The 24366-nt window shown below is 41.0% G+C and overlaps 1 protein-coding gene across 1 annotated transcript; it reads left to right on the forward strand.

Annotated features, from left to right (window-relative positions):
• The first annotated feature begins 4887 nt into the window (after positions 1–4887).
• On the forward strand, positions 4888–5903 carry LOC147422624 (homeobox-leucine zipper protein ROC1-like). The gene is made up of 4 exons (XM_086502635.1): positions 4888–4965; positions 5058–5153; positions 5283–5492; positions 5883–5903. The coding sequence occupies exons 1-4, from the start codon at positions 4888–4890 to the stop codon at positions 5901–5903; spliced, it is 405 nt and encodes a 134-aa protein (XP_086358761.1).
• Positions 5904–24366: the final 18463 nt, after the last annotated feature.

Below are 24366 nucleotides of genomic sequence, written 5' to 3' on the forward strand. Positions count from 1 at the left end.
AACATTCATGCAATTTTGCACATAAGCATCATAAACTCTTTGTGGTTGTCTATCTCTAAAGCTTTGATTTTATTCACTTATTCTTGAAATCCCTTGCTCTTTCATTAAGGGTTTAGCTCATAGTAAAGCATCTTGTATGGTTGTAGGTTTCAGGGCTTCCAATCGTGAGCTAATTGGTTCTCCTAAACCTTGACAAAAGCGAGCCACTTGCTGCTCTATGGTCATTGCTGCAGCGTAACGTCTAAGCCTTACAAACTTTGAATATTACTCTTCCAAAGATAAGCTATATTGTTTCAACCTAAAGAACTCATTCATCTTTATCGCTTCATGGGCAGAGGGTAAGTATCTTTCCTTCACCGCTTGTTGATTTCACACCAACTGAGAGTTCTCTAATAGTCCCATGTCACGAGAATGTTGTTTCCACCATAATTTCACTTCCCCTGAGAGGCGAAACATCCCTAGAATCATTTGATTTGGACGTGTGGTCCTTGCAGTAGAGAAGTAATCATCCATAGCTTCAATCCATACTTTTGCATCATTGTCATGACCACCACCCTCTCCTTTAAAAGAAGGTGGTTGTATTTGTTTGAGCAACAATTTATTTTATTGAATTTTGATGTAAATAGCATCGTTCTAAGGGTTTTCCAACGTAGAATTGATTTGAGGAATTCGCTAAGTGTACATCAATGTTTATAATAACTCAAATCAATAGGGTATTTTCCAAACTTAGGATTATCTAGTCCACTAACAACTTGATTGTACAACTTAACCAATCATTACTTATCCAATGCATTAAATCTCAATCACATGATAACCAATCTTGACTTATCTAGTCCATCAAATCTCAGTCACATGACTTAACCAGTCATGAATTATCTCAAGCACATGACTTAACCAATCATGGGTTATCTAATCACATGACTTGACCAGTCATGGCACATTCAATCCACCAAAAAAATTTCCTTTCATGACTTAACCAGTCAAACAATCTCTTCGTAGAAAACCAATTCAACCTTCTATTCATAAAATCATCAAAATGTCATTTGGGGGTCTATAAAAGATCTCTCCATGAGAAAACATAATAGAGGTTTCATCCATAACTATGGTACACGTCAATCGACATAATGTAATATCTATGCAAGTCAAATAATGGGTATAGAAAACCATACACATGAGGAAGCTTGAAGTAACAAATTAAATCTTTTTAACTTAGGCTCTGATACCAATTGTGAGGTCCCCAACCCCGGAAGATTGGGGTGACTTAATCAATGGCCTTCCTTTATTATCAAGTTTTGTTGATGACACCCTACTCCGTTTCCACGAAGTAGAGATACAAGCAGCAGAAGAGAGGAAGTCCTCTATCTATAGTGATCGAGGTTGTAAGGGTCATACGCCACAGACAAGGTCGATAACTCAAGGATTCAAATGGAAGCTATTTCCAATAAAACATATGAAATTCCATTGACATATGTAGAATCCATAAAAAAACACCTTTTTTTCTATGTTTAAGAGGCACTGTTGCCATTCATGAACCCTGAATACGATATGAGACATAGTCTTAACTAGCTAGTAATCTTGTGAAAAGTACCCAACTAATAGGGTCCATAGCTTTCAGGCGCACGTATATTTGGGACTTCTTGACTCTTGGCACAATGAATCTCTTATTTTGCTTCTCTTTATAAGAGTGAGTGGAGGTTTCATGGCTTCCAATCACGAGCTAATTGGTTCTCTTGAACCTTGACAAAAGCGAGCTACCTGTTGCTCTATGGTCATTGGTGGAGCGTAACATCTAAGCCTTACAGACTTTGAATAGTACTCTTCCAAAGATTAGCTATATTGTTTCAAGTTAAAGAAATTATTCATCGTTATTGCCTAATGGACAGTGGGTAAGTATCTTTTCTTCACCGCTTGTTTGATTTCACACCACCTCTAGGAGTTCTCTAATACTCCCATGTCACGACAATGTTGTTTCCACCATAATTTTTCTTCCCTTGAGAGGCAAAAAATCCCTAGCATTGATTGATTTGCAGGTGTAGTCCTTGCAACAGAGAAGTAATCATCCATAGCATCAATCCATATTTCCGCATCTTTCTCAATATCATCACCCTCTCCTTTAAAAGAAGGTTGTTGCATTTGTTTGAGCAACAATTTATTTTCTTGTGTAAATAGCATCAAGTTGATAATTTTCCAACGTTAAATTGATTTGAGGATTCCCCTAAGTGTACATCAATGTTTATAATAACTCAAATCAATAGGGTATTTTTTAAGCTTAGACTTATCCACTTCACTAACAGCTCAATCGTATGACTCAACCAATCATTACTTATCCGATGAAATAAAACTCAATCACATGATAACCAAGCTTGACTTTAGTCCATCAAATCTCAGTCACATGACTTAACCAATCTGACTTATCTCAACCCATGACTTAACTAGTCATGGGTTATCTAATTACATGACTTAACCAGTCAAACAATTTCTTTGTAGAAAAACAACTCAACCTTCTATTCATAAAATCATCAAAATGTCATATGGGGGTCTACAAAAGATCACTCCATGATAAAACATAATAGAGGTTTCAACAATAACTATGGTACATGTCAATCGGCATAATGTAATATGTCAATGAGTCGGATAATGGGTATAGAAAACAATACACATGAGGAAGCTTGAAGTGGCAAATTTAGTCTTTTTAACCTAGGCTCTGATACCAATTTTGAGGTCTCCAACCCCGGAAGATTGGACGACTTGATAGATGGCCTTCCTTCATTGTCAAGTTCTATTGACAACACGCTACTGTATTTTCATGAAGTAGAGATACGAGCAAGAGAAGAGAGGAAGTCCTCTATCCATAGTGATCGTGGTTGTAAGGGTTGTACGCCATAGCCCAAGTCAATAAATCAAGGACTCAAACGGAAGCTATTTCCTATAACGAAGAGATGAAATCCCATTGATATATGTAAAATCCATAAAAAATGTGTTTTTTCCCACGTTTGAGGGGCACAGCCTCCATTCATAAATCTTGAATATGATATGAGACATAGTCTAAACTAGTTAGTAATCTTGGGAAAAGTACCGAACTAATAGGGTCCATAGCTTTCAGGGGCATGTACATCTGGGACTTCTTGACTCTTGGCACAATGATTCTCTAATTTTGCTTCTGTTAATAAGAGAAAGTGAAAAGTTTCTCGACTAATTGAAACCACCCATCCTTGATTAGAAACCTGAGCCAACCCCCACTTTCGACCCCACACTCACACTTTTCATGTTGTTTTGTAATTACTTCCAAACTGTTTCATATATACAAACACTGTTCCTGAATTAATTCCAGACAACAGGTTCTTTGATACAACACTTCAAAAAATACCAAAACTATTCAAACAAGGCTTTATGAAGACAGTCTTATATATCAACAAAAGGAAATTTTCTAATTTCTTATGAGTTTGCCGCCACCCGCCGTAGACTTTCTCTGTCTAACGAATAGAGCTTTTGCGGAGGATTTATTTGCTAATTGCGAATTGTGCAACCTTTCCATCTTGCTAACTACGAGGCATCTTGCTAACCACAAGGCATCTCTTTAACAGTGTGACATCCCGCTAACCATGAGGCATCTTGCTAACCACAAGGCATCTCGCTAATCGCGAGGTATCTTGCTAACCACAGGGAGTTGGGTTGAGGGGTGAGAGATTAAGCGAGAGAGGGTTACTCCGACATTATAGCAAGAGAGATTCCGCTGCTGTAAACTTTTGTGTTTGTGTGTCTTGAAACTAAGGGAAGAGGGGCCTTTATATAGGCTCTCAAGAGCCAAAAGCACAAGATAAGAATAGCAAAAAGCAAAAAGATAAGTTCGCACATGTTTGTGGCTCTATTTTTTGTTTCCATGACCTATTTCGATACGCAATTTTGATTCTCTAGTTTTTAAAAAATCTTGGCTTCTAAGATAAAACTCTAAACTTGACTCCTTCCTCTCCTCCTTTTTTGAAAATACTCCTACTCTTTCTCTTCTAAAAATACTCTTCCTTTCCTCTATCTTTCCTAAAAATACTCCTTCTTTCTTAAGGGTCAACTCTTATCTTTGTAAATAGACTTGAAGCTTAAGATTTTCATATCAACCTATTTTTTCTAAGTGAATAGAGACCATAATCAAGCATTCAATTCGGTTCTATATATGAATGCTTTATAACTTAACAAAATACAAACCTTAAATATTTGCAAGAAAAATGAAATACTTTTATTGAAAAATGTTGGATACATTACAATCTCGTCAACTTAGTGATTCAAGACGTCCTCATCTGGAGAAAAATTAAGGGTACGCCTCCTTTTATTACTATCTTGATCATCATTATATCCAAAAGGGTGGTGTCCTTAGTCTGCCTCACTTGCTATTGTTGCTCCATTAGTCAATCGTGGACAAGTGTTCCGATAATGTTCGAACTCTCCACATCAAAGCATTGAATTTTCACGCATGGAAAATTTTATACATTAACAACTCTGATATTTTTCAATTCTTCTTGAAATACCTTGTTCTTTCATTAAGGGTTTAGCTCGTAGTAAAGCATCTTGTACAGTGGTAGGTTTTAGGGTTTCCAATCGCGAGCTAATTGGTTCTTTTAAACCTTGACAAAAGCGAGCTACTTGCTACTATATGGTCATTGGTGGAGCGTAACATCTAGTAAGACTTACAAGTTTTGAATAGTACTCTTCCAAAGATACGCTATATTGTTAGGGCAGTTAGCCCAATGATCATTTTTTAAAATCTCAAAGGTCAGCTATGCCACGTCAGCGAAGAGGCGCGATGAGGCATCGTGACTTTTCTCTCTCCCACTTTTCTCTGCACCCGACGTTCAATTGCTTCGCTTTATTCAAACTGATAATGCACACTTTGTGATGGAGTCTTACGTTCAACTGCTTCGCTTTATTCAAACTGCTAATGCACACTTTGTGATGGAGTCTTTCCTAAATATGGTAATTTAAGTTTCAACTAATTATCTTGCTGATAAACAAGCTTTGTGCAATCAAGAAGAATATGCTTTGATAGTGTGATCTTCATGGCAAAGTCTCAGAAACGCTGGATGGAGCTGTTTCCTTGCATTGTTACCAAATCTAATATGGGAGAAATAGCCCAATTACACCAAGTTGGTGTCTTTCACCTGGTATGCAACGTTCTATGCATATCTTAACCTTGACAGCATGAGTTGTGTATGGCAAAAAAACTACAAAAATGTGTATATGCAAAGGCAATTATGTGGACGCAAATCGTCAGGAAAAACATAACTCTATAGATGTTTGCTGATATCCAAGTGCCTTCCCCAATTGTACCAACTCACCAAGTCTACTTCCTTAGCTTCTGTAAGATGGTAAGTGAGGGTACGTGGGCTGCGGTCAACGTTTCTGTCGACAACCTGCCAGGAGATTTACCATCAATAACACACAAATGTCGAAAAAGGTCAGCGGGTTGCCTGATCCAGTTGCTACCTAATGGATTGTCAAAGGTGATTCACTCTCAAAGGAAAATTCTGATGTATGCTAGAAATGTAACAATGCAACAATACAAACCAAGTACTATTCCAAGCAAAAAATGTAACAATGTTTTCTCAGATAACTTGGGATAGAACACTTTGAATTTGATAATAGCATTCATCAGCATCCTTATAGGCCATTGGTGATGAGTGGTACAACTTTCGGTGCTCAAAGATAGTTAGCAACCTTGAAAAGGCAGTGTGCATGGCATGCTATTCTTATAGCCAACACCTTGTAAGGCAGAGGTGAGAAGCACTAAAAGGTTCAATAGGAGGTGCAACAATTCAGCCATCTGCATGGTATGTGCACATAATGTGCGTGATGTGTGGAGCCCAGTTTACAATGTGTTTATATGAGTGCAGGGCTTGGAAGTGAGGAAGTAGGCAAAGTAGCACTCCTGAAGTTGGGGTAGAGCATGACAAAGCAACTTTGCTGCAATGTGAGCTCCTCATTGGGGTGGGTTACTCTGATGAGAGATTTCAAAGGAAAAACTGAGGAAAGCTCCTCTTATGAACCCCTATAACACTTTTAGAATGATCCTCAGTGCCAGATCATCCTTCTGGATGTCTGCTCTATCGTATGTCATGTTTGAGTTCCTATCCAACCCTGATAGACGCAAAGATGCAAGTAAAACACTTTTTCAAGAGTGCATATTGTGGTGGTCTATAATGGTAGTCTTAGATCGAATGCATGTTCAAATAACATATTTACTGAAGAACCCTCTTTAACATATCTAGCAACCTGCGGCATCTTCAAAAGGGTCATACAACCTTAGGACATGCTTACATACTGCATTTCTGCTTTTCATAACCTCTTATTGAATATAACTTTCTTCTTTTTTTGTATACCATAAGCTTAGGGCTTGTGTGTGTTAACTTTCATGTGTAGTGCAGTGGGATATTCTGTCACTTAATGGATCTATGGAAGAGCTTGTTAGGGCAGTTAAGGATCATTTAGGCATGGCAACCTAACTCACATGAATCTCCGAAAGTGTTTTTCAATTGCAACACCCGAATTATTTTTAATTGGAGTACAACTAAATTTCTCCAAATTGCAAATGAAAAGATGGTATTGTATCTGAAGGAGCATCATGGGTTACTGCATTGACTGAAAATATGAAGCGCAAGGGTCTACAACCTAACATTCAGACTTAGAATGCTGTAATTTGAGATTGTGTACAAAATGCAAGAGGCATTTTGTGTCCTACAGCAGATGCAAGATATGGACATAAAACCGAATAATGTAACATGGAATGGTGTGATTGCTGGATTTTCTCAGCATGGCGATGTGCAAGAGGCCCTTCAGGCATTTTAGCAAATGCAACAGGTTGGCATGGAGCCAGATCAACTTACATACATCAACATTCTATGTTTTTTCTTGGAGTGCAATTATATCTACGCATGCAAAGCTGGGAATAGTGAGGAGGCAATCAGACATTATTACTCGGTGTGGAAGTCGGGCTTGCACATGGACGGACAAGTCTTTGTTGTTGCACTTGAAGCCTATGCAAGTTTGCAATTTCTCAGTAAAGGAAAATGCATTCACAAGCATATTACGAAGAGTGGGCTTGAAGCAGATTTGTTGTGATGTGCAGTCTTGTGGAGATGTATGTTCAGTGTCAAAAGCTTACAGATGCCTTTAATGTGTTCAAAAGAGTGTCGGTTTGGAATGTTGTGCTATAGAATATGATGATTGGAACATATGCTCAGCAGGGGAGTTGGCTTGAAGCAGATTTGTTCCTCTTGCACATTGCCAACTTGAGCAAATGCACCAAGTTGGCATTGAACTAGATCAACCTACATACATCAGCCTTCTAAAAGCTTGTTATAGTGTAGCCCCTACGAATTACGCGAACTTGGTACTTGCCTAGAATGGAAAAAAAGACCTACAAAACTCCTCAATGGCACAACACACCTGGCTCTACGGAGACCGGGCGACTTCGCATACATAAGCCCTTTGCAGGCGATGGCACCAGTTTCTTGTGGACTGTAGTGTTGTTTCCTGATAGATGTCTAGGGACAGCTTGGCCTGCTCTAGATTGTTTCTATTGCAGATGCTCCTCTCTCTGCTAGGGCACTGTACATCTCAAATCCCTATGCAAGAATTTAAGTCACCAGTTAATGTGTGATAAGGTTGAAGCCCTAGAGGCCCCCCGTGTTCAATTTGAGTTTTGTGCTGTTGAGCTAGAAAATGTATCGGATGTGTGGAACATGGGCCAACAAAGGCCTCTCAACGCGTCTTTTTTGGATAGGAGGTTTCTAGGTGGGAAAAGGGTGCAATACTAAACCCATTAGATGATAATGTTTGCAATTTGGTTGGTGACCATTGTGATGAGAGTTGGATAGAGAATTGGAGTGCGACTATGGAAGAGACTCAAGAGGCTACAGGTATCACGAGTGTCGTTAAAGAAAATGTATGGCCAGAGAAAGATGCTTTGTGCCAACCATCGAGGTCTTTTGGTATGGAAATATGAGTAGCAAAAAAGAGCAAACACTCGTGTATGCGCAAAGGTGTACGATGGTCGATGAGGACCATATGGAAAGCCTGATGTGCTGCCGATGCTGGTTTTTCTGAGCTTGAAGGTGCTCATTTCGATGGGTGACTGGAATATGCTGCAAGGTCAGTTACGACCAAATGCGATATGTTTTGGATTATCAAAGATGGTTTTAGGAACCTTGCATGGGTCGGTCATTAATACTGAAGATTGCTTGGGATACAACTTGGCAGTTACAATGCGTGGTGCTTGCGAATTGCACCAGATTTTGGGTCCAACAAAACTTCCTTTTGCAATAGACTTGCGAGTACAACAGGTGTCGAGGTGCACCAAGGTAGCCAACAACTGTGGGTTCTTGTTAGGGGTGCACGTATGCGGTTTGAAAGTATCAAACCTGAAACTTTTTGTTGGTCAGCAAGCAATTGATTTTTTTTTGCAAATGTATTGTTTTGCCGGCTTTGGGCGATAGAACCTAGAGCCTTGGGTATGCTTGTTTTGTTGTATTGGAAGCCGATGCTTTCTCGAAGCAAAACTAAAGTGAAGTTGAGGTCGCGGGGATGGAAGAACCAAGTTTTGGACCCACTTGATTATGAACTCTGATGGGCAAGGAGCGCCTTTTTGAGCCCTGCATAGAGGGTTTGTGACATGTATCAAGATTGAGTGCTATCGGGATTACGAGTGGTGGCCAGGGTTGGCTCTTCTTTCGGCTCATGAACCCACCAAACAGGCATGCAATAGGGCTGAGAGAGGCCTAATGATGGTGGATGTATGCGAGGTTTGTCCGATGTACAATCGCAACGATCTAGTGTGTGACAGTGAAAGTCTTAGAGTTGAGACGGTGACCCCTCGAGCTGGGTTATGTGGGAAAGACAATGGGCATAAAGGCCTAATATGGGACCCTAGGACATGGGCCAACAAACGCCTTTCGACACATGCATTTTGGACAGGACGTTTCTAGGTGAGAAAACGAGTACAGTGCTAATCTAGTTAGCTGATGATGTTTGCGTTTTGGCTGATGACGGTTGTGTTGAAAGCTGGGTAGAGAATCGGAGTGCGGCTATGGAGGAGAGGCTACATGCATTACTCTCTTCACTTTGCTCCCTCACATTTGCCACCTATAAATTGGTTAAAGATAGCAGCCCTTGTTGGCAAGGCATATGCATTCCCGACTAAGCCAAATCCCTCATGGAACTACCACCTTCATTGGGTTGTTCTTTTGTGACCAATGATGAGCTTGACATAAGGACTAGAACTTCCTGTTAGATCCTTCACTAATAGCCCCCTTGCATCCACCAGTTTGCACACAAGTACTGCATTTTCTCCACCAGATCATAGCCTTATACTGCCAAGAATAATCCGATGAAAACACACCAGAGCTTGGAGATAAGCGCCCCCATATTCAGCTGGAGATTTGTGCAAATTCCATTGAGTTAGAGAATGTATTGGATATCTAGGACATGGGCGAGCAAAGGCCTTTCGACACATGCATTTTGGACAGGACATTTCTAGGTGAGAAAACAAGTACAATGATGTTTGCGTTTTGGCCGATGACGGTTGTGATGAAAGCCGGGTAGTGAATCGGAGTGCGGCTATGGAGGAGAGGCTATAGGCATTTACTCTCTTCATTGTGCTCCCTCACATTTTCCACCTGCAAATTGGTTAAAGATAGCAGCCCTTGTTGGCAAGGCATATGCATTCCGGACTGATCCAAATTCTTCATGGAACTACCACCTTCATTGGGTTGTTCTTTTGCACCCAATGGTGAGCTTGATATAAGGACCAGAACTTCCTGTTAGATCCTTCACTAATAGCTCCCTTGCCTCCACTAGTTTACACACAAGTACTGCATTTTCTCCACCAGATCATGGCCTTATACTGCCAAGAATAATCCAATGAAAACACAAGGGCTTGGAGATAAGCCCCCCCATATTCAGCTGGAGATTTGTGCGGATGCCATTGAGTTAGAGAATGTATTGGATGTCTAAGACATGGGCAAGCAAAGGCCTTTGGACACATGCATTTTGGACAGGACATAAATTTCTAGGTGAGAAAACAAGGACAATGCTAATCCACTTAGCTAATGATGTTTGCGTTTTGGCTGATGACGGTTGTGATGAAAGCCGGGTAGAGAATCGGAGTGCGGCTATGGAGGAGAGGCTACATGTGTCATGGGTGGTGTTAAAGAAAAGGTATGGCCAGAGGAAGATGTTTGGTGCTGATTTTAGAACGAGGATAGGGAGTAGTGAAAAAGAGCAGACGCTCGTGTTTGCGCAAAGGTGCATGAAGGTCGATGAGGACCCTATGGAAAGCCTAATGGGGATGAGGATGCTTGATTTTCCAACCCAAAAAGTGCTCGTTTTGATGGGTGACTGGAATATGCGGCAAGGTCAGTTACAACCACATGAAATATGCTTTGGATTAGCGAAGATGATTTTAGGAACCTCGCATTGGTCGGTCATTAAAATACAAAGGATAACGGAAGGTTGCTTGGGATATGGCCTGGCGGTTATGGTGCATGGTGCTTGCGGATTACGTGAAAATTCGGGTCCACCAGCACTGCCTTTTGTGGTAATTTTGCAGGAATAACGGGTGTTGAGGTGTGCTGAGATAGTCAGTAGTGTTTAGTGAACAACTATGCGGGAAAAACCATGGGCATCATTGCTTGGTATGGGACTCGGGTAAGAGGCTCAGTTTTGGATTGCGGCTATAGTAAGAGCGAAGTGCAAAGTAATCAGGATGTATGAGAAGTTGGAAGCAAGGAGGCATCCATGCGATTTTGGTCGAGGACAGCGCTCAACTTTTCAACCCTAAATCTTGCCTTCCACACCAACTTTGCATCCGATGCCTTGCCGATCTTGTTCCTCTTAAGATCATCAGATGTCAGCCATACTTCCACTGCTGTTTTCCCTTTTTTTTAGCTCACCAGGGGCTCTGACATTGATTCCCCACCCTCCCTACACCATGTACACTGTTCCGGACTCACTGTTCCGGACTCGGCTGGGAGCGTATGAGCATGCTGAAAATCGCTGGACAACAACATTTTCATCACTTGAGTTGCGTTTTTTTGGTAAACAGAAACCTCTTGGCTTGTGTTTTTCACAGAGGATGAAGCTACCTCCTACCAGAACACCATCTTGTGGTGGTCCGTACTTGATCCTCTACAAGCGTACAGTCCTTGGGAGATCCATTCATTCCGATCATCATTCGGCAGTTGCACACTCCAAATGAGATGGTGACTTGTGGTTTGCTATGGAAACACCTATGCACTCATCAAAGGAGTTCACACGAGATATGGCCATGCTCATGGCATATAGGATTCCGACATTTCTAGAGAAAACACCACCATCTTGGGTGGACAAACATTTACCACTTGACCTTGACACGTTAGATCACTAGCTTACACGAGCATCTACATGGACTTAGGGAGAGGATCTTCGATCTCTTTCTAGACAAGTTTTTTTCTTGGAATCTCTTGGAGAGTTTACTTGCATTTGATTGAATTGAGGGGTTTGGGTGTGAGCGTACGCTGCAAAGATCATTCTTTACAGCTATAACATTAAGTACAAATGCATTCGACATAAGATGCTTGAGCTTGCCCACCGCTCAATGCGCTTCAGGTGGAAATAACAAGGTAATCTTTCTTTGATTCCTATGCAAGTCCAGCCCCATTGCTTGCTACTCTATGCATAGTGGTAGATGGAGTACACAATTCATTCAGAATCTTATAAGCTCACTATCTCTTCCTTTTTCAATTGGAGTCTTGCCAAGGAAAGCAATCGTTGACAGGACATCATCTCTGCATTGCTCACTTGCTCTTCATGCATCTTGCGTTGCAGCTCTGGATGCGTGGTTGTGTTGTTTATGCGATAAGTGGGATGCACCAATTGTTAGTTGGGCGTTCACAAATGTAGGAAGAGGGAGACGAAGAGGGAGAGGGGATGGAAGAAACTATGAGAGTGCTCGCCGGAAATGCCCCTCTTCGATTAGCCTTTTCATCTGCCCTTGGCAATTTTTGGGGAGCTACATTTTTGGACAACTGTACCGGTTTCGTAGCAAGAGGAGAGCGCTCAGCTTTTCAACCCTAGATCTTGCCTTCCACACCAACTCTGCATCCGGTGCCTTGCCGATCTTGTTCCTCTTAAGATCATCAAATTTCACCCATACTTCCACTACTCTTTTCTCCATTTTCAGCTCACCAGGGGCTCTGACATTGATTCCCCACCCTCCCTACACCATGTACACTGTTCCGGACTTTGCTAGGATCGTACGAGCACGCTGAAAATTGATGGACAGAAGCATTTGCATCACCTCGCAGTTGCGTTTTTGGGTAAGCAGCAGCCTCTTGGCTTTTGTTTTTCACAAAGGATGAAATTATCTCCTGCCAGAACACCATCTTGTGGTGGTCCGTACGGTCTCTCAATAACTGTTGTACTACACGGTATCTTCGACATCAACTTGATCATCTACAAGCATACAGTCCTTGGGAGATCCATTCATTCCAGTCATCATTCAGCAGTTGCGCACTCCAGATGAGCTGGTGACTTGTGGTTTGCTATGGATCAAAGGAGTTCACACGAGATATGGCCATGCTCATGGCATACAGGATTCTGACATTCCTAGAGAAAACACCACCATCTTGGGTGGACAAACATTTACCACCATTTACCATCTTGGGTGGACAAACATTTACCACTTGACCTTGACACGTCAGATCACTTTCTTACACGAGCATCTACATGAACTTAGGGAGAGGATCTTTGATCTCTTCCTAGACAAGTTCATTGCTTGGAATATCTGCCAAAGTTTATCCGCATTAGATTTAATTGAGGGGTTGGGTGTGAGGTATGCTGCAAAGATGATTTTTTGCAGCTATAACATTAAGTACAGATGCATTCGGCATAAGATGCTTGAGCTTGCCCACCGCTCAATGCGCTTTAGGTGGAAATAACAAGGTAATCTTTCTTTGATTCCTATTCAAGTCCAAACCCATTGCTTGCTGTTGCATTGCATCTCTATGCATAGCGGCAAATGGAGTACACAATTAATTCAGAATCTTATAAGCTCAATGTCTCTTCCTTTTTTAATTGTAGCCTTGCCAAGCAAAGCAATTGTAAATAGGACATGAACTCAGCATTCCTCAATTGCCCTTCATGCATCTTGCGCTGCGAATGCGGATGCGGATGCGTGGTTGTGTTGTTTATGCGATAAATGGGATACGCCAATTGTTAGTTGGGCATTCACAAATGCAAGAAGAGGGAGACGGAGATTGAGAGGGATGGAAGAAAATATGAGAGTGTGTGTGTGTCCGGAAACGTGATAGAGGAGAGAAGAAAGAGACAATAAACCACAAACGTAAGGTATAAGAGGAGGGGGCAATCAGCCCCTCATGACTAACATCAACCACAAGACCTGTTTGTACATGAGATGTGTGATTCCATGTATGTCTCTCCTTTCCTCTATTACGCTTCTGAACACATGCACTCTCATTTGGTATCAGTCACCAGTGTTGAGGGCACACCACTCGAATGAAGGTACTCCTCCCAAGAAGAACCAGCATCAACGTTTTTATGTAGATCTGCTAGCATTTTGCAAAAAACTAGGCAAACGATCGGACAATTGCATTTTCATCATGGAGCACCTTGCTGCACATGCATCTTTGCAAGATCTTATCATCCTTGATTGCGTTTTTGCTACTGGCTACCAGCACTAGACTCTACATGCCTTTTCCTCGTCGGAAATGCCCTCTTTCATTAACATTTTTGTCTGCCCCTAGCATTTTTTGGGGAGCTGTGTTTTTGAAGAACTGTTCGTTTTTGTAGCAAGAGGGCAACACTTACCTTTGCAACCCTAAATCTTGCCTTTCACATCCTGTTCCTCTTCAGATTATCAGATTTCAGCCATACTAATTGCACTACTATTTTCTCTGTTTTCAGCCCACCAGGGGCTTTGACATTGATTCCCCACCCTCCCTACATCCTCTACACCATTTCAGGCCCTGCTGGGAGCGTATGAGCACGCTAAAAATTGTTGGACAGTAGCATTTTCATCACCTTGTAGTTGCGTTTTTGGGTGGATAGCAGCCTTTTGGCTTGCGTTTTTCAAAGAGGATGAAGTTACCTCCTGCCAGGACACCATCTCGTGGTGGTCCATGCAGTCTCTCAATGACTGTTGCAGTACACAGTATCTTTGACATCGGCTTGATCATCATCCATTCATTCTAGTCATCATTTGGCGGTTACGCACTCCAGAGGAGCTAATGACTTGTGGTTTTCTATGTACACACCTATGCACTCATCAAAGAAGTTCACACGAGATATGGCCATGCTCATGGCATACGGGTTTCTGACATTTCTAGACCATCTTGGGTGGACAAACATTAACCACTTGACCTTGACACGTCACATCACTTGCTTACACGAGCATCTACATGGACTTAGGGAGAGGATCTTGGACTTAAGGAGAGGATCTTGAATCTCTTTCTAGACAAGTTCATTGCTTGAAATATCTTGGAGAGTTTACCCGCATTTGATTGAATTTAGGGGTTGGGTGTGAGCGTACGCTGCAAAGATGATTCTTTGCAGCTATAACATTAAGTACAGATGCATTCGACATAAGATGCTTGAGCTTGCTCACCGCTCAATGTGCTTCAGGTGGAAATAACAAGGTAATCTTTCTTTGATTCCTATGCAAGTCTAGTCCCATTGCTTGTTGCTGCATTGCATCTCTATGCGTAGTGGCAAATGGAGTACGCAATTCATTCAAAATCTTATAAGCTCACCATCTCTTCCTTTTTTAATTGTAGTCTTGCCAAGCAAAGAAATTATTAGTAGGTCTTACACATTTTTGAAAAAGAAATAGTTGGAGATCCAGAAGGGTGTATGGAAAGGGTCCTCCTGATAATCTTGAACACATGCATATGTGGAAGAAGTTGGAGAAGGTCGGCATCCAAACTGTCTGAATATTGGAGAGAGAGAGAGAGAGAGAGAGAGAGAGAGAGAGAGAGAGAGAGAGAGAGAGAGAGAGAGAGAGAGAGAGAGAGAGAGAGAGAGAGAGAGAGAGAGAGAGAGATTTTTCATTCGCCTCTACCGTGTGAGCCATCTCTGCCTCTGCATCACCTCTTGCTCGCAGGGCAACCCTACCTACATTGCCTTGCAACTCTGTGTGTGTGTGTGTGTGTGTGTGTGTGTGTGTGGGTGTGCGTGCGTGCGTGCGCGCGCTGAAGTTGACTGCAAGGGAGAAGGCGCAAAGGAGTTGAGGAGGGGCTGCTTGGGAGAAGGCGCACAAGCCATAGGTAGAGGTTGCTAGGAAGGCATACGCAAGTTTGTAGAGATTAGAGAGCCAAAGGCATGCTGGGTGGGGGGAAGGAAATCTAAGGAGGGTATCTCCAAACTATTGGGTTTTTTAAAAAGAGAGCGAGTAGAGGATGAGCGAGTAGAGGACATCAACTTGGCATTCCTCACCTTCCCTTTATGCATCTTCAGATGTGGCTGTGGATGCGTGGTTGTGTTGTTTATGCAGTTCCTTATTAGTTCCAAACACAGGTTCTTTTATACAGCCCTTCAAACAATACCAAAACAATTCAAACAAGGCCTAATTAAGACAGTGAGTTTGCCGCTACCCATAAACTTTTTGTGTCTAACCAACAGAGCCTTTGCAAAGGGTTTATTTGCTAATCGTGAAGTATGTAACCTTCCCATCGCGCTAACTGCAAGACATCCCACTAATTGTGAGGAATCTTGCTGCTTACCGCAAGACATCTTGCTAACCACCAGGCATACCGCTACCCACAAGGCATCCTGCTAACCGTGAGAAAAAGAAGAGAGCTGATAACCTCAACTTAATCTTCGCTAACCGCGGAATCATCTCGCTAACCGCAAGACACAAACGATATTCTTCCAATATTTCTTCTCTTTGAATGATTCTTGACACATGATCAACCAAATCTTCATATCAACTATTATCAACTTATCAAAAAATAGCAATTTATTAAGCAATAACAATTTATCAAACAATTCTTTCACTAATCTATGAGAACATATGTTTGTTTCTTGTGATAGAATCACGTTTCTTGGACGATTTAAGGGAAAATCCCTATGCTTAGCTTCCCAAGTCAGAATGCATAATTATAAATTTGTCTTATCGGATTAGTGGCATGTTCAATTACTTCCCGTGTTTGAGGTTGGTTGATTTCACCTTCTTTTGGAGTCGATACCTCCGCTTAAGTTATGATGGGAGTAGATGATACCTTCTTTTGCACCTTCCTTGGAGGTGGAATGACATGAGCATCCTTTGATATTCAAGTCACTCGCTTTGGGGTCATCATATCGCAAAAGAGAAGGGGAAATAGAAAAAGAGGACTCAAGAATCCGAAGGGAAACACGACGTAGAGAGGGAGTTGGACATGGTTGAGGGTGAGAGGTTAAACAAGAGAGGGTCACTTTGATGTTATGGCAAGAGACCTTCCGCTTCTGCGAACTTCTGTGTTTGTGTGTCTTGAAAGTGAGGGAAGAGGGGCCTTTATATAGGCTCTCAAGAGCCAAAAGCACAAGCCAAGAATAGGGAAAAGCAAAAAGATAAGTTCGTGCACGTTCACGACTCTTTTTTTTCTTTTTCTTTTTGGCCATGACGTATTCCGATACTCGATTTTGATTCTCTAATTTTAGAAGAATCTTGGCTTCCAAGACAAGAACTCTAAACTTGACTCTCTCCTCTCCTCCTTTCCTAATAAAAATACTCCTACTCTTTCTCTTCTAAAAATACTCTTCCTTTCATCTCTCTTTCCCAAAATACTCCTTTCTTAAGGGTCAACTCTTATCTTTAGAAATAGACTTGAAGCTTAAGATTTTCATATCAACCTATTGTTTCCAAGTGAATAAAGACCATAATCAAGAGTTTGATTTCCAATGAGATCATTCCATAGAAATGCTTTATAACCTAGCAAAATGCAAACCTTAAATATTTGCAAGAAAAATGAAATATTTTTAGAAAAATGTTGGATACATTACAATACACCACTAATGTATAAGGTTCCAGAGGAAATGTGGATGGAAAAAAAGAGCCTAATTATGATAGATTACATGTATTTGGGTGTGAGACATTCTCACATATGCCAAAAGCGCTTAGACAAAAGCTGACCCCAGATCACACAAGTGCATCTTCATTGATATGTTGTGGACATAGAGATGTGATATCACCTATGGCACTTAAATCTAAGAAGGTTATACGCAGCTCTCAGGTGATATTCAATAAGTCTAAGATGCATAAAAAGCCAGTGAAAGACATTGAGTATCACAGAGTATCGTTTGAGGATGTTTCATCACCGCTAGTTACATAGAATGTTGGACGTGTTAGTGATGTACCTTCCACTAGTACACACACATGTTGCTCCAAAGAGAGAAAAATCCAACAGTCAGACACTTCAAAGGTCTACTCATACATCTTGTGCACCTGAAAAATTTGAGCCAAGATTGGAGTACTTGCTAGTCGCTAATTGCGGTGAACCCACTTGCTACAAAGAGGCCATTCAAATGGATGATAGCATGAAGTGAGAAGAGGCTATGCAATTTGAGTATAACTAGATTTTAGCCCACAAAACTTGGGATTTGATAGAGTTACCTAGGGGTAAATAGGAATTGACATGCAAATGGGTGTACAAGAAGAACTATATCACAGATAATCCCAAGCCTAAGTATAAGGCTAGATTGGTTGCTAAAGGGTTCAAGCAAATGAAAGCCATGGATTTTGATGAAATATTTTCTCGAGTGGTCAAGATGACTACATTGCATCTTGTGCTTGGTTTAGTAGCCATCAAAGACTTGGAATTAGTCCAAATGGATGTGAAGACAACATTTCTTCATGGGGATCTTGAAGAGGATGTCTACATGAAATAGCCAAGATTTTACAATAAAGCCTAAGAAGCCAACATGGGTAAAATTGGTGTGTAGACGCAAGAAATCTTTGTATGAATTAAAGCAAGGCTCAAGGCAATGGTACATCAAGTTTGATAATTACATTCAGTCCTAGGTTTAGACATGGAGCCAAGAGGATCATTGCTTGTACACAATGGTTCCCTCATCATTTTTATTTTGTACGTGGATGATATGCTCATAGCCGGGAAGTCAAAATATGAGATTGCACTTCTCAAAGATGCCTTAAGCAAGCAGTTTTCTATGAAGGATTTGGGCGATGCATATCACTTTCTTGGTATGTGTATTAAGAGAGATCTCAAACATGGTATACTTGAACTTTCACAGGAAGAGTATACACAATGTCTTGCAACGTTTTATTATGCAACGGGGGAAAGAATCGAGTACCCCAATTGCAGCATATAAAAAACTTAGCAAGCATGATTGTCCCAAATCGGATGCTGAAAAGGTAGAGATGGCAAAGGTGCTGTATTCTTTGATAGTAGCTGGTGGTCTCATGTTCGCCATGGTTAGCACACGGTTAGACATTGCATATGCGGTGGGAGTAAGTTACAAGTTTATGGCAAATCCAAGTAAAAAGCATTGGGAAGCAGTGAAGCACATCTTGAGATACATCAAGGGCTGAGCTAGAAAGTGCTTACGCTTTGGGAACAGTATAGTTGGATACACTAATTTGGAGTATGCGGGCTGTGTGGACACTAGGAGATCCACATTTGGATACATTTTCTTGTTTGCTGGAGTAGCAATTTCTTGGAGATCATGTATGCAAAATTGCACTTCGTCTTCCACCACTAAGACAGAGTATGTTTCACTTTCCAGTTCCAGTAAGGAAGTTGTGTGGTTATCTTGTCTAGTGGGAGACCTTGGTATACACCAAACTCTAGTGCTACATTGCGATAGTCAAAGTGTGATTGCGTTAGCACCCCGTGTTTCACTCCAAGTCAAAACACATAGAGGTAAAGTATCATGTGGTACAGGATATTTTGGCTAGAAAACACATTGAATTAGTCAAAGTACACAGATGAAGACCGAGTGGATGCTCTAACCAAGAGCTTAGCCACATAGCGGTTCACACATTGCATAAAGATGATGGGTATGAGGGCCATGCCCGGGGACCACCAACTGTACCATCTCCAAATGAATACACCGTGATCTCCAACATCCCTCCCACTTGAGATCGACACCAAGACATGACTCCTCTTGCTCTTTGATGCCAAATCAAGGGGGTGATAACATTCACTTTTTCTCATATGGATCCTTTAGCCCGACGCACCTTTGCTTACCGGTCCCACTTTCCAATCAAAGTCATTAGATTAACTTTGAACTCAACCTTCCAGGGTCAACTGGTAAGAGTTCTCTAATTCACCCTTGGTTCAAAGTCATTGACGCTTTTTTCCCGGTTATGACCGAGCAGAGCCGTCAGTGCGTTTCCCTAAGGTGAGTGTATTATAATCTACACAAATCCCTCGATCCCAAGTTTCTCTCACGCTCCATAGATCAAAAACCCTTTTCCCCGCTCATGACTTTATTGCTAAGACAAAATAAAATTGGATTCAACTTTTCGGCCAACAAACTAACCCTCTAAAATCCGCCCACCCACCAAACCGTTTGATAAATGCACCTTCCCAATGTAATACTATGATACTAGAAAACAACATTCCAATCATGTCAAACCAAGAATACATTTCAAGAATTTGAAAGTAGCATGCAAACTGTTGCATACCGTGTGAATGTGCATTTATCAGGTCGTTCCCACATTTTTCCTTTATAGAATATTTTTACTTCTTTATTCCTTTAATATTAGTAAAATTATCTAGTTATCTATCAAGCAATCACATATACTCCTCCAGGCATATCCCTATCCTCGTTCCAGGAATCGGGTATCTTGACTCCTCCGCCACGTGTGGAGGCGGCACCTTTACACATTCCAATTCTAACTTTTCTTTATCTTGTATGGAAAAGGCTTCAAACATAGCCTACTTTAGGTTTTCTTTAAATCAATAATCCCGAGAAGAAGAGCAATGGTTCGGCTGATGAGGACAATTGCAGAATAGCCCCTTTAGGTTATTAACCTTTCTAAGGTTCCTTTTTACCAAACAATGTAAAGAGTTTTTAAATTAAATCACATCCTCCTCCCTTATCATGATCCCTCCATGGATCCTTTTTCCTTCCTCCCTTTCCTGTCGGCATCAGGCCTACCCGAACTAGGTCGATTTTTAGACGCATTCGCGGGTCCCATTCACTCAGGCAGGACACACTCCCATTCAATCCCCATTTCTAGGGCAGTGAATGAACCCGGACTCACAACATAGACCAACAGTTATTAGTCCTAGCCAAAAATGACCATCCCTTGTTGTATCTTACAGGTAAACACCTGTGCCGGGATTTTTCCAAACATGAAGACAAGACCACACTTAAATCTCCACGTTAATCTTCTCGGTAACGTTTTTAATCCTAGTTTAGATTTAGATTAAGCTCCTTGAGTTATGGTCTCTTAATTCCTATTTCTTTTTAATCTTCTACTCAAACAAGAACTTAAGAAAATAACAAATCTCTTGGGAGTTTAAGGTTTTGTCTCGACGTAAGTTTCAAGTTAATTCCCACTTCAATCAATCCCATTTTGGTCCCTTTTCATCATTTGCCATCCATGGGGCATCTTTATGGAAGCAATGGGAGTTTTATGTTCAAGCAACACGGTCACGACATCCGTGAAGCTATCCCTTACTCCCCTCCCCCCTTTGAATTTGAAAAAAAAACTTGAAAGTAGAAAAACTTGAAACGAACAATGCATATGCTTTCTATAACGAGTCTTGAATTGGTGTATCTATGCATGGTACACACAAAACTTCAAAATGCACCAACTTGTTCCTACGAGTGGACATGCTAGTGTATCATAAAATATGCATGTAATAGTGTATGAATGATTAACAAATTCTTCTTTAAGAAAGGATTTAGGTATACCTTTACTACTGTGGAGAGGATTAATTATGTTGCTAGAAGATTCTTATGGTTTCGGAACTTTCCATTTGGTAAGAGGGAAAAAAGTGGATGACTTTATGGGAAATCCTATTTTTCAATTAACTTCCTTTGGTTATGCTAAATTAACCTTCAAAAACTCAACTTATCCTTGAGAAAATTAAGTATTAACCTAGTTTGCATTACTAAACAAAACCTTGCACATATACAACCAACCAAGAAGTTATGTTTTTCTCTTAAGCAAAAATGATTGCTTATGAAAATTAAAGAGCTTAAGTAAGAATTTAAGTAAGCATGGAGTAAATCTTTTTCAAGATAAGAATTAACAAGATAACCTTACCTTAGTGGATATATGGTAGGGTCTTCTCCTTGCTTTGACAGAGTAACGACAAAGTGTGTTGACATAGCCAGCTCTTTTCCGCTTCACTTTGCTTGAACACCACCAATTTGGCAATTGGAAGAGTGAGAGGTTAGAAGAGAGATTCAAGCTATGGAAAGCTTGAAGGTTAGGAGAGAGAAAGTGAGGGTGTAAGGGTGATTTTGATTATGGTTATGGACATGGCTTCTCTTAGAGAGAGAGAGAGGTGTGCGTAAGCTGTGAGTGAAAGAGGATTAACTTTGGCTTTCATAGCTCACCATCAAGCTTTCACTTTCTGAAATGTGAAGAAAAGTGTTTAATGAGTAGGGAAGGATTCCTTTTAAGCTTAATTTGATATGACCCTTAACTTATCTTGATAAGTTACTTTTGCATATCTTGATATCTTTTCTTGCTTTCCAAAGATTCTCCAACAAGCTACTTATGCAAGAAGGTACTTTTTTAACAAGTGGATTATGCAAGTAGATACTTTTCCAACAAGTGGCTTATGCAAGAAACTACATTCCAACAAGTGGCGTATGCACCAATCTACTTTTTCAACAAGTGGCTGGTGCAACAAACTACTTTTCTAGCAAGTTACTTTTTCACCTTACCCTTATTCTTTCTTTATTTTCTAATGCAATTTTTTTTTTCTTGAGGTAGAACTAATATCCCATGCATTGGTTATATCCATGTTCCCATGGTGAAAATCGAAAGTGTCTCGTGGGTAGCTAGGGTGCTTGACTATAGCCCAAATTTCTGATCGTATTCAAAAAGTTGACGGTTTAAATATGTTGTCAAGAGTAAGGGCTAAGAGGAGGACCTTACAAACTCCCCAACAAGAAGAAAGAGCTGTCCTCAGCTTGAAACAAATAAGGAAAGTGGTAAATTTTCATCCGCAAGTTACACTTTCAACTTGTAAGTGACACTAATTTACCCTTCATTGTGTCATAATAATCAATATCTAATTCTCCTAAATGATTTTCTCATATTAAACTGATCATTTAATGTGGGGAAGTGCCAGGGGAGAAAAAGCTAGAATATTGGTTAAGCTAGTAGAACGGCCACAGTAGGGATCCAAAGGAGGGAAAATAGGGATCCAAAGGGGGGGCCATCTGCAAAAGAGCCATGTGCAACAATGGGCTAAAAAGACCCTAAGGTTCAGCCCATTAAGACTTCCAAAATGCTAAGGTTCCAAAATTCAAAGGTTGTGTCCAAAGGTCAACCCTAGGGGAAATTGGATGCTTTGTGTGTGACCAAAAAGTCTTTTCAAATCCCTACATAGGAGGGGGCGAGCCTTGGGAGTAGGGGAAGAGAGAGAAAGTCACACACACACACAGGCTCCCTTTACACAAAGGGAATTATGGACACATGTCAGCTCCCTAGCCCAGATGCCCACAAGGTGTGCGCAATTCCTATTGGATGGCCTTGGAGGTGGACCAATGAGAATTAGGCTAGAGTAAATCTAGTTTAATTAATTTAAAAACACTTAATAAAAGAACCAATGAGAATTAAGTCTCCTAGAAGACTATTGGGTAGTCTCCCAAGGGGTCCAATGAGCATTCAGGAGCCCAATGGCTTGCCCGATTCCTATTGGCCAGTAGGCAAAGGGCTCCAATGAGAGTTTAGTTTAATTATTAAATTACCTAAAGCTCTCACAAAAGGGGAAAGGGGGACACATGTCAAAAGGCTATCACTTATGCTGCTTAATGGTCATTGGCTTGACTTGGGGAGGGCCAATGAGGCTGGAGCAAAAGCAAATAGCAAGAGGGCTCGCCCAAGAGAGAGAGGGGGCTGATTTTTGCAAAGCATTATCACACACACACTCACACAATCTCATGTGTGAAGAAAGAGAAGACTATCTCTTCCCAAGCTTTAATGGAGAGCTCATCACCTACTCCAAGCTTGTGAGATAGAAGCCTACATCAACACACTCTTGGCATGTGGATGCAAATCCAACCAAGAGCCAAGCTTCAATGCATGCTCATATCCTCTACCAAGCTAATTACTAAGCTAAGTTATGCTAATATGAGTGATTATGTGAGGAGATGTACATCTTTCTCATAAGATACTCCTTCTTCCTTTCTATCTACTCTCATACCCTGCTAGCTCTCACCATCTTCGAAGGTGTGTGAGGTCTTGGGTCTGAGAACGGGGATAATTCAAGTTGTGTTTGCTAAGTGTTTTGCTTAGTGCATGAAGCTTTCATTTTCATTGCACTAGCTAGTCTTGAAGGAACACAAAGAATTGTATTGTACAATGTCTCTCTTGATGGGAGAAACCATAATACAAAGCCTTTTGGAGGGGGGACCGGCTCCATGCAAATCCGGTCCTCATCTGTTGTCATTAGCTTAATTTCTCTGTCTTTTGAAAGTATTGTCGATGCTATCTAACTAGGTGTTATGCTTTTTGTTGCTCTCTCCACCCAAGCACTCTTGTAATTCTCATTAGGAATATATTCTAATGAAATGCCCACTATGTTCATGCTCATTTCTTCTACACACAAGTTATTAGGCCATTAAATGTTACATTGGTATCAGAGCTCAAGGTTTCTCTTTTCTTGCTCAAGAAGGGAGGTCCTCAAGATAGCTACAAATAGTTGGTATTATTAATTGCGTGTGAGTAAGTAGAATAGGGATTTTTCAGCCTTGCAGTGCGCCTGCCTTTGTGCAGTTAACGGGGCATCACCGTGGAGAGCTATGGTCTTAATAGTGGAGTCCTACGGGGCTTGCCTACGGCTTAACCACTATTGATCTATTAGAAGCTTGACAGCAGCCAGTGCTGTTTTGGTGTCGAAAGACCCTCTCTTCTATTCCTTGCAATTAATGGTATTCAAGACGTGGGTACAGTAGCTTGAGTGCTTTTTCTAAAGGGGTAAAGAGGAGTAGCAACTAGGGCTTGAAGTTCCAAAGTACACCTAAAAAGTTTACACCTAAAAGTTGTTAGAATGGCTAACAATAGTAAAGAGAGTGAAATTAATGTTGATAACTTTGATTTTGCTCATGAGCAAGCTACTAATGATGCTTCAATGCTTGTTAACTATCTTGTTTCTAGGCTTCAACAAGCCATGGGCAATCCATCTCTCCAAAGTGAAG

Source organism: Adiantum capillus-veneris, chromosome 27 (assembly GCF_014529385.1).
Source record: "Adiantum capillus-veneris isolate H3 chromosome 27, ASM1452938v2, whole genome shotgun sequence".
In the NCBI taxonomy this organism is placed as follows: Eukaryota; Viridiplantae; Streptophyta; class Polypodiopsida; order Polypodiales; family Pteridaceae; genus Adiantum; species Adiantum capillus-veneris.